This window comes from Echinops telfairi, unplaced genomic scaffold, assembly GCF_000313985.2.
Source record: "Echinops telfairi isolate 266 unplaced genomic scaffold, ASM31398v2 ScPeMD7_7467;HRSCAF=8505_0, whole genome shotgun sequence".
Taxonomy (NCBI): Eukaryota; Metazoa; Chordata; class Mammalia; order Afrosoricida; family Tenrecidae; genus Echinops; species Echinops telfairi.
This window is the reverse complement of record NW_022111367.1, coordinates 3,569,070-3,581,019: the sequence shown is the minus strand read 5'-3', so window position 1 is coordinate 3,581,019 and position 11,950 is coordinate 3,569,070. Positions and strand designations below refer to the sequence as shown.

Sequence of the window (11,950 nt, the reverse complement as noted above, 5' to 3'; positions counted from 1 at the left end):
TTCTTTTGATTTAGTTTTATAGGGCTGTGATCTGAATGGATTGTAGGATCTCAATGTTTTTGAATTTGTTGAGGTTTGCTTTTTGGCCTAACATGCCATCTATTCTGGAGAAAGTTCTATATACACTATAAGAATGTATATTGTATTGCTGTTGGATGGAATGTTCTGGATATATATAGGAAGTCATGTTGGTTGACTTTATTGTTAAGTACTTTTGTTTTTGTAGTGGTTTCTTTCCTGATAGTCTGTCTTTTGTTGACAGTGGTGCACTGAAGTTTCCTGTTAGTATTGAACTGTTTTGTTTTTTTTCTCTCCTACTCTGTGAGGATTTGATTAATATATATTGAAGGTCTTTCATTGGGAGGATATGCTTATTAGTCTTCTCCATTGTTCCTTTCATCATTATGTAATGTCATTTCTTATCTCATTATTTGCCTTGAAGTCTATCTTTTCAGTGATTAATATCACACCTGCTTTTATTTTACTGCCATACTTAACATGCTTTTGCTTAGCCATTGGTTTTTTGTCTACTTTTGCCTTGTGTCTGAGGTGTTTCTTATAAACAGCACATTGATAGGTCTTATTTAGCTATCCAGCCTCCTACTTTCTTCCTCTTGATTGACGCATTTGAGATTAGGGGTGTGTTGCTTTTTGACTTGTTTGTTGTGTAGTTTCTTTGTTCTTCCTCTATTTCTGTGCTGGTAATGACGGCTTCCTTTTGTGTGTTGGTTTTTGAGGAATTGTCTTGTATGTTGGTCTTCAGGTTTCTCTGTTGATTTTTTTTTTTTTGGGGGGGCCGTATTTCTTCTGTGACCAGTGTATTTTAGAGTACAGTTTGCTTAGTGGGAGTTCCAAATTGGAAGTGGCCTATGGTATAGCTTATGAAGGCTGCTGTGCACTTGAACGGGAAGAGTCAAAGTTGTTGTACATAGTACATATTCTAGGTCACCAAAGGCTGAATAAAAGCGAGGTCATTAGGGCCCAATTAGGGATATGATACTGAGATTATTCTTTTATTAGTGGTCTATATATTTAAGATTGAGCATTTTCCCCAATGGCAGGCTTCCTCACCTGGTTTACCCACTGACCAAAGTGCATTTGTCTTCTCCAAGTTAGATGTGCGTCTACCCTAAGAAATTTCAAATAAATTCATCTCTCTCAAACTTCTCAGTTCTGATTCATAGTGACCCTATAGAACATGGTGGAACTGCCCATTTTGGTTTCCCATAAAGACTGTAAATCTTTACTGGAGTGGCTGGTGGTTTCAAATGTGGTTAACATCCGAAGGCATAATCACTACACCACCAGGAATCTTTATAAATTATCTAATTTACAAATGTGGACTCTCATGCATGAGAGGAAATGCATAAGCTGTAGAATATGAGGTGCAGCTTCAAAATATAACTACCTTCATTCCAGCAATGTTAACTCACAAATCTTGTAAAGAATTGAATGAGACAAAGGTTATTAGCCAAGTACTTGCTCTTTGTGGAAGATAGGGCTGTTTTTGTTGTTACTTTGAGTGTGTGTACATACTTTAAGTTATGGAAGACCACCATTATGTGTTATAACACAGATGTACTACAAATATGAATGTGTAGTTAAAATAAAAATCTGCACAAATTATTATCTTTGAGGAATGTCGTGGTTTGACAAGATTAAAATATGCTATAGACTCTCCATGGAGAAGGCGGAGCGGGGTTTCTGAAAAAAGCTGGAGAAATTTTTTTTTAAGAAAAGAAAAAGACCACTGCCCGAGTCAATTTTGACTCATAGCAATCCTGTATAGGATTTCCAAAACTCAAAAATCCTTATTGGAAAAGACTGCCTCATCTTTAATGGAGTGACTGGTGCATCTGAACCAAGTGCCACCAAGGCTGCAGTGGCAAATACATATCCAGGTTAAAAATGGGCATATTCTTGGGTTATTGGCAGAATTAAGAGCAAGGCTTACCCCGTTGATCATGTGATGATGCAAAAAACCTGGATTTGTACATTTCATCATTTAATTGAGTTTCTAATTTCCTACACCATGTTCAAAGATATTTGAGCTGCTAATATCTCTGAAAGTGCCTATTAGCTTTGTGAGAAAGACAAACTAATGCACAATTGTTGGAAAAGATACACTACATATATCAAAATAAAAATTATGCTATCAATGTTTTTGGTCTATTCTACAAGCAGAATAATATTCTAAATTATGAAAGTAATTTGCTATCTTTAAGGTCTTGTTAAAACCTAAGGGTTGGTAGGTTTTTTTTGTTTGTTTGTAAAAGACTAGAAAGAATTGTAAGGTTTGTGGGCCATTTGGTCTTTGGCAGCTTTCCAACTCAGCCTCTTACAGTGGAAAAGCAGCCACAGGTGATGAGTAAACCGAAGAGCAGCCCAGTTCAAGTGAGACTTTATTTAGATAGGCTAACAAGGGAAGGAGGGTTAGAGTGGCTGCATCACTCAAAGAAATGAACTCAGATCACTAAATGGTACAAGAAGAAACTGCTTGCTTTATGTTTTGCTTTGTACATTCCCAACAACACCAAAACAAGTTTTGTATAAAAAGACTTTATTTAGAAATACTGGAATTTTAATATGTCATGACATGAAATATTCTTTGAATTTTTTTAACCATTTAAAAATGTAAAAACTATTTTTGGCTCACAAGCCTTACATACATAGGTGGTGAGCCTTATCTGGCTCATGGAGCACAGTTTGCCAATCCCTGTACCATAGCAATTAAAAACAGTAACTTTTGTTCGTCTTTATAAGCCATTTCAATATTTGAAACAACATCAAGGATACAGTGCTTACGACATCTTTTATTCAACTCACATGGAAAAGCATGCAGTATTAATGTAACCCATTACAGCATTAATGTAAAATGTTCAGTGTACATTAAACAAGTCATCAGCAAACAAACCCATTTTTAAAGACCCGAACATGAAAAATAATACGCTTTCAGAGCCTAAATTAAAAATTGTGCTCTGCATTTCCCTATCCTCATCCCTACCACATACACTTGTCATGAAAAAAAAAAATTAAAGAAACTGTTTTACATAAAAGATGTGTGTAAGCCAGATGAAACTTAATTTTTCATAAGCATGGGCAACAGTTAAGTAAGAAAGCTACCATGCATAGTTTACATAAAGACCAAGAACATGCAAACAAGAACTGCATTCCAAAAAGGCTTCTCTGGGATGCCAGTGGATCAAGGACATCAAAACGAGTGCTTTTATAGTTGTATATCTGGGACAATGACACTACCATGTTTATCTTCCTCTACACCTCCATACCAAGGAGGTATACCATCTTCCAAGGCCTCCATACCACCTTTCCAATTTCTGATATTCCATACACATGAAAAGGTAGGCAACATAACCTACTTGACATAGGATATGTATTTTCAAATAGAAAATGGTTTTTTTTGTGGCATTATCAGGATGTTTGTACAAATACTGGGCAAAACACAATGCTTAACAAACGGAAACGTATACATAAAATGTTTTTTTAAAGTAAGTGAATAATGAACTAAAGTGGGAGTGCTATTTCTCCATCATGGCTTTGCCTAAAAGTTAGGCCACCACTAAACATAAAAAAAGAGTCACATAAAAACATTTCCACCATGGGAAAAACTTTAAAAGAAATTCAAAAAGTTTTTTTATGGGCAGTGTACAGTCAACACTACAAGTTTCATTTAAAAAACCCAAGTGAGATAACTGAGGATGATCAATAGGCCACTGTGTCTAACAATAAGCTAAAATTTAAAACGCAAAATATCCCTAACCCAGACATATATATCCTTTAAAAACAAAACCAATAACCTTCTCTCTACCTTCTGTAATCAGAAAGGTTCCCACACAAAACATAATCACGAGACTGAACTCTTTTCAAAATGAACAGTATTCTGGGTATAGGTATAATCCATGATTCTGACTTGACACTTGGCATCTTTAAAGATCATCAATCTAAAACCATATAGAATCTTTCTGATGAAAAAAGGAAAAATTAACTTTTAAAACTCCTCTCAGGACAAAAACATAAATGAGGCCTTTCTAAGAAATCAACTTTTAGTTGCCTTCGAGGGGCTGGCATTGGAAAGGCTGCTCTGGATTTTTCTTTTTGTTGAATGATTCACATTTTTATTCTTCTTTTCAGGCACAAAAGTGGACCAAGGAGACTGAAGGTGGTTATGAAGACCATGCACCTCTGAGGATATTTTAAACAATGATGATCCAAACTTTTGATCTTCAAAGAGCCGGTGTGAGCTGTTTAACAAAACACCCTGGGAAAATTCTGTCTGAAACAAACAGCTTGGAGGTTTGAATTCATTAGTTCCTGGATTTGAACTGGGATGGAGTGAAAAATCTTCATTCATTTCTTGGTCAGATGGTGGGAGAAGGAAAAAAGAAGTGGATTTCCATTCATTTCCATTTTCTAACTGATCAGTAGTTAGAGAACCATTGGAAAGGTTTGGCTTAGTTCTTTCTTCCAATTTATCTGGTTCATTAAGAAATTCACTGCTTTGGGATGACTTTGATAAAGCATCCAAATCTGTTGACTTAAAACCATTATTACAAGGGCTCTTGCTATTGTCTGATTCTGACATCATGGAATCCAATTCAGAGATTTTGTCAAGGTAAGCTGCATCCATTGATGCTTCACTAGATGTTCTTGTCCGATTAATTTCAAAAGATCGAATAGAGTTCAACCTTTTGGATAAACACGTGCCTGATTTCTCACTTGATTTTGAAGATATTGCCCCGGCAGAATTTACCGTGGTGTTCCTCTCTGAGCTTTCAAAACCCAAGCTTTGGGCATAGCTTGTGGAACAACAATCCCAAAACCCGGTCTTTGCAGAAGTGAAACCATCTGTTTTCTTTTCATTTTCACTTATACTTACATCCTCTGCAGAATCTTTACTACAGATATTGGGAGAATCACCAAACACCAATTTTCGGAGAAGGTTTGAGTGCTTTTTGGAATTGCCTGCTTTGACCACAGAGCACTCTCTATTTTCTGGAGTACTGAGCTGAAGGCAACTAAGGGACAAATGAGGACAAGGAGCTGGAAGATCAAAAAGGTCTTCATCTTTGTAGTGTCCACATTCACTGGTTTTATCAGCCCACTCTCTTCCCATGTAAGTATCCATACTTGTATCTGTCACATCTAACATGATTTCTACCTGTTTTTGATAAAGGTCTTTGTTAGAACAATTTAGTTCTGTTTTTCTGGTGCTTTCCTGCCTGGCCAAACAAGTCTCAGAGAGTCTGCTGCTGGAAGGCTTTGCCAGGTGAGAAGAACTTGAAGTGGACGAGCTAGGCTGTCTTCTGACACCATCCTCTGGGCACTTCGATGCCACCTCCTCCTCACTGACGTCATTTCCCTTGCCATCTGCAGCAAGGATTCTCTGGCTAATGGCATTCACAGCTTCTTTCTCATCACTTTTTAGCTGAGCAACTTGAGATTCTAGTTCCTCTATATATTTATCACTTCGCTCCAAGGCTTTCTTGAGGCGACTGGTTTCACGTTCATATTGTTCTACTTTGGACTGAAGGGCAGCAACTGTAAACCTTCCAAACCTGAAAAAAACCCAGAATAATAAGAAATCTTTTAACTTGCACTTTTCTCTTTCCTTCTCAAAGTTTAAGAGCAAACTGTCAGCCTTTCTAATCGCACATAGAAAACAGTAAAACACTTCAGATCATTCAGTAAGCGGAGCAAAAGAAATGGCAGATATAATATCATAAAAAAAGGATTTCTTCCCCTTATGTAACTAAGAATATCATAATATTGGCAAAAATCTAGTAGGATACGTTTGTGTCAAACCAGACTGTTGGTAGTGGAGAGGCAGAAACTTGCTGATAATTTTCCTTCTCAGAGTCAGTGCTATCTAGCCAGCTCATACATGCATGCATAGCGATCCCCTAAAACAATGGCAAAGATTTATGATAACATTTGAACAGTGGCCTACATCTTGAAATATTTACATTCAATCATTTTCCTGCTGTACAGCAGTGTTTTACAATTTATTTCTTATACAATGTCACCTTGTCAAACATAAAATGCAATTTGAAATTCAAAAATCTTAGTGTCCCAGGAGGGGTGGTTTTAAATACTTATTTGGCCGCTTTCAATTATAGTCACCCTTGATGTGAAGCTTTTACTTAACTTTTTGAGCACTGGGCTTTAATTCATTTCAGCTCTACTTATTTCTGGCATTTATAACCATATAGGACATAAACTTATTTCTTCCAACTTTGAAATACAAAGTTAATGTTGGTGGTTCAAATACATTGTGTATAAAAACATTTTCACAAGCGAAGTATTTTGGTGCACAACTAAAGAGAAAATCAAAATGTCACCCCTTACATCCAAGATAATGTATTTATTATTCCCTGAAGAATGGGCACCGGTTCAGTTCAGATAACAATTTTCGAGCACCTAGTACGAGAGAAAAGGAGCCCTAGTGGTAATAGTGGATTATGATTCGAGCAGCTCACAGAAAGGAGAGTGATTCAAACCCACCAGGCTGTCTGCTCCTGTAAAGATTTACAGTCTTAAAAACCTAAAAGAGTAGTTCTATTCTGTAATAAGTCCGAATCAACTCGACGGAATGGAGCTGCCAGAAGCTCAGGACTGATTCAAAAGAGGACACTGAGCAAGGAATATCATTGGTGGAGGTCAGTTGGATCTTGGCCGAAAGCATAGAATACCAGGAAGATGTTTCCTTGTGTTTTATTGACTAGGCCAAGGCATTTGACTCTGTGCATCACAAGCAGCTATGGACATTCATGAGAATGAGAATTCTAAAACACTTTATTATGCTCAAGTGGAACTGATATAGGAATGAATCAAAAGGCAGTTATGTGAAAAGAGCAAGGGAACACTGCACAGTTTAAAATCAGAAAAGGTGTGTGTCAGGGTAGTATCCTTTCAACATACTTACTCAATCTGTCTGCTAAGCAAATAATCAGAGAAGCTAGATTATATAAAGAAGAATCCTGTATTAGGGTCAGAGGAAGGCTTATTAAGAACCTTAATATTTAGCCTTAAATATGGATTACAACTCAATATAAAGAAAACCAAAATCCTGAAAATTGAACCAATAGATAAAATCATAATAAATGGCAAAAGGGTTGAAATTGTCAAGGAATTTATCTAGCTTGGATCCACAATTGATGCTCATGGAAGTAGCGTCAAGAGATTAAAAAAATGCATTGCATTAGGTAAATCTGTTAGGTAGACTAGTGTAGGGCAGAGGGGGTGGGGGGGTGTCCGTTAGCGCATGCCCAGAGGGCCAAGCTACGGAACAAAGGAGTGGCACAGTGCACATGCCCAGAGGCTCAGGTTTCCTGTGGTAGGCATGGGTGGGCGTGAACCTGAATTGGCACACCTAGGCCAGGTGAATTCAATTCAGCCAATGGGGTCTATCAGGGGTCATCCACCACGCCTCCCCGTGGAATCCTTGAAAAGGCAGAAGTCCGGAGAGAGAGAGAACTTTGGCGCAGAGCTTTGGCAGCTCTTTGGGAGACTTTTGCATGATGCCGAGCAGTTTCCAGACAAGCTGTATGCTCGGGAGGAGCCCCTTGGGTGCCGTGTAAACCTGAAACTTCTTCTAACTCTCATAAAACTCACTTGGATCATGAACCAGGCTTCGGTGTGAATTCTTTTTCGAGCGGAGCCAAGGACCGAGGTATATCTAGCTACAGAGAGATCTAACAAATCTGCCGCACATGACCTCTTTAGAGTAATGAAAAGAAAGATGTTACTTTGAAGACTAAGGTACAGGAAAGTTGGACAATGAATAAAGAATAAAGAATGAAGCAGAATTTTTTCATTTGAATTGTGGTGCTAGAGAAGAATATTTTAAGTACTGGGGACTCCTAAAAGAAACACTAAATCTATCTTGGAAAAATATGGTCAGAATGCCCCTGAGCAGCAAGGATTACAAGACTTTGTCTTACCTCCTTTGGACACCTGTTTGGAGACATAGTGGCCCTGGAGAAGCACTTCATGGATGATAAAGTTGAGAGAGGGGGAAGCAAAAGAGGGAGGTCCTCAATGAGACCGATTAGTGTAAAGGCTGCAACAATGGGCTCAAGCTGAGGGATAATTGTGAGGATGGCAATCAACGTGATGGCATCTAAGGCAGCAGCAGCAATAGGGGACTAGAGCTGGTGGGCCAACTAACAGAATGTGAAGCAAAGTCATGGAGCTGATGAATGAACTAATCAATCTCTGTAATCCCCCCCCCCCCCACCCAACATTAGAGTATAAGTTGCAGGAAAGCAGGGATTTTGATTGTCTTATAATCACTGCTTGAGGAGAAAAATGGGGCTGTTGATGTCAGTAAAGATTTACAGTTTCAGAAACCCTGTAGAGGGTTGATACAAGTCAGAATTGACTTGATAAGTGGCTTTGACTTTTTGGTTTGCTGGTTGACCCTAGGATAGAGAGAGTCCCCGTAGAAAACGTTCCAAGGCACTCAGAAGAATTGCAAATGTTCACCTAGAGTCACAGAGCCCATTTTCACTGTTTATCATCGTTTCTTTGTCTAACGCTAGTCTCGTTAGGGAATTTTAAAAATCGAATTTGGCACAAGGCAATCAACTTTACCACGTAAAGATGAAGATTTGATATTACCAAAGAAAAAGACAATGAGAACAGCTTATTTACCTTTGAATTTTAATATTCTCTTATTCATATGAATTCTAAATATGTCCAGAGTACATGATATTAAGTGAATCAATGCAAAGGCAAGCCAGAGGGACTTCTAACATCATTTACCATACTTCCTTTCTCTGCGCACATTTCAAAAAATGGAGTATTTTTATAAACATTCCATTAGAGACTAAGAGACTTTGATTTTCAAAGTAGCAGTGACGGCTAAAGGCTTCATTATGACAGAGAAAACACTGTAGAGCTTTTTGGGAGCTGAAACTGATATATATTATACCAGGATCTAGGAGAAATTTAAGAGGATTTTTCAGCTTGCAAAGTTAACTAATTGTATATTCTGGATGAGAGTTCCCCTTACTATAATGCTGCTTTTTGTCTCTAGAAGAATTCTGAGAAATGGAAGTCCTATTGGCTAGGAGGTATAAAAGTGTAGCAACGTTGAAACATACAACTTTCCTCTAGTTCTTAAATGCATCCTCCCCACCTCTATCATGATCCCAATTCTACCTTACAAATCCAGCTGGACCAGAGGATGTAGACTGGTACAGATAGGACTGGAACAGAGAATCCAGGGCGGATGATCCCTTCAGGACCAGTGGTGAGAGTGGCGATACCATGAGTGTGTAAGGAAGGTGAGGGAGAAAGGGGGAACTGATTACAAGGATCTACATATAACCTCCCTGGGGGACGGACAACAGAAAAGTGGGTGAAGGGAGACGTTGACAGTGTAAGACATGACAAAATATAATAATTTATAAATTATCAAGGGTTTAGGAGGGAAGGGGAGGCGGGGAGGGAGGGGATAAAATGAGGAGCTGATACCAAGGGCTCAAGTAGAAAGCAAATGTTTTCAGAATGAGGATGGCAACAAATGTACACACAATGGATGGATGTATGGATTGTGATAAGAGTTGTATGAACCCCCAATAAAATGATTTAAAATAAAAGAGGGAAAAAAGAAAAAAAAAATAGGCCAACAACTTCAAATATTTGGAAAAAGTCTGATAAAATAATAATATGAAAAAAAAGAAAGTAATAGCATCTCTAACAACATTATCTCACAGCTCAGGAGGAACAGGGATATGTGTGAAGGGGGTCAGGAGAAAAGAAATGTAGCAAAAGAATAAATTCCAGAATCACAAAACACCAAAACTAAATAAACTCTAGTGATGTACTTCCATTAGTTAGCACAACCTTGCACATTCACTTTGACTCTCTGGTTCACAATAGCACCATTAATAGAATCAGAGGACTTGTTTTAATCTGGTAGGCATGGCTCTGCTGCTGGGAATAAATATCACTGGAAGATTTGCCTATCACCAGCCCCCTTTGTTTGTATAAAGAATCTTCAGTCACTGAAGAGTTTAATATGAACAAGTACTATACTCATATAATTCCCTTTTCTCAACAGTATTTTAAATTCTGTACTTTTGGCTAAACTACTATCAATGTGTACTGGTTACACATTGGGCTGATAACTGCCAAGGTCAGCAGTTAAAAACCACCACCCAGCTCTGCAGGGGAAGGATGAGGCTTTCTCCTCCTGTGAAGATTTTCAGCATTGACTTGATAGCAGTGGAATATGGCCCCAGAAGATGACTGATAATGTCCTTGACCAGCAATGGGAGAAAAGCTACAAAGTCCCTGAGAATACAAGGAAGCAGATACTTTGGGCCTCTACTTTAACCTTACCTCAGTACAAGTACAGTTTATTCTAATAATGTGGCAATGTATGATACTGACCTTCCCCACACAATCGCTGTAGACAAAATGGGTGCATCAGCAAATGTGAAGAAAGCTGATGGTGTCCAGCTATTAAAAAGATATAGCATCTGGGGTCTTAAAGGTTTGAAGTTAAACAAGCGGCCATCTAGCAGGAAGCAACAAAGGCCCCATGGAAGAAGCATGTGTGATCATGCAGTGTCGATGGGAATAGGTATCAGAAGTTCAAACACAGCAACCAAATTGATGATAAGAAGGATAGGCAAAGTGGAGACCCAAAAAACTAACTGTAAGCTAATTGGACAGTGCCTCACAGAGGGGCCACACAGAAGAGATAGTATATCCAGGGTGCAGTATAGCACTGTTAAAACACATAACTAAGTTGTTTAATATATATTCCAGCCTATTATTATGGTCTTAGTTTTATTTCATGAATCCTGTTAGACTGCATAAGTTCATTTCTATAATTAAGATTGTTCAATGCCGGACGTCCAAGATAGACAAACACTTCAGTACTAGTAATGATATTAATGATTCCCTGAGGGTTCAGAAAGAGAGGGGGGCAACGGGGAAACTGATAACAATGATGACTATATAACCCCACTCGAGAGGAACGAATATGAGAATGGCAGGTGAATGGATATATTGGATAGTGTAATATACGGGAGGGGAAAGGAATAACAACAACAACAATAATAATTATTATAATAACAAGAGTTTGTGGGGGGAGGAAGGGGAGGGGGGATAAAGGGGAGCTGATATTAAAGAATGCAAGAAGAAGAAAATGTTTTGAAAATGATGGTGGTAACAATTACACAAACATGCTTGAGCTAACTGAACTATGGATTGTGGTAATATCTGTAAGAGCTACCAATAAAAATGAAAAACAGCAACAACAAAAACCAAACATAACATGACAAGGATGTCTCTAAGGCAGTGGTTCTCATCCTTCCTAATGCCGCGACCCTTTAATACAGTTCCTCATGTTGTGGTGACCCTCCCAAGCATAAAATTATTTTTGTTACTACTGTAACTGTAATTTTGCTACTGTTCTGGTTCAGACGACCCTTGTGTAAAGGCTGTTCTACCCCCAAAGGGGTCACGACACACAGGTTGAGAACCAGAGCTCTAGGGTGAACCAGAGACATATTTAAACCATAAGATGTATGAATGGATTTTGGGCTTGCACTTAATTCTATCCCCAATATAAGGACAATTATTTCTTATGGAATGGTCCTGTTTGATAACTGAACTCATGAAAAGGTTACTGAAGCTATAGGTGCTATAGTAAAGTGTGATGAAGAAAGAAGATGGTGCCCAGCTTTCAGAAATAATAGTCTGGGGTCTTAAAAGTTGTTTTCTGGCCATCTAGCTGAGAAGCACCAAAGCCCACATGGAAGAAGCACACCAGCCTGTCTGACCAGGAGGTGTTGATGGGATCAGTTATCACACATCAAAGAACAGAAAATCAGATCAGTGGGTGCCCACCTTCCTGATACGATCACTGAAGACAAACGTGTGCATAGCAAAGGTGGTGAAAAAAGCTGATGGTGCC

At 38.4% G+C, this 11,950-nt stretch overlaps 1 protein-coding gene across 1 annotated transcript in view; it reads right to left on the bottom strand.

The window, feature by feature from the left end:
• Nucleotides 1-2,549: 2,549 nt before the first annotated feature.
• OBI1 (ORC ubiquitin ligase 1) overlaps nt 2,550-11,950 on the bottom strand; it is a 69,073-nt gene continuing 59,672 nt past the window's right edge. The window contains exon 6 of the mRNA XM_045283761.1: nt 2,550-5,573. Within this exon, the coding sequence (XP_045139696.1) occupies nt 4,055-5,573 (1,519 nt within the window). The 3' untranslated portion in view covers nt 2,550-4,054. The remainder of the gene's footprint in view (nt 5,574-11,950) is intronic.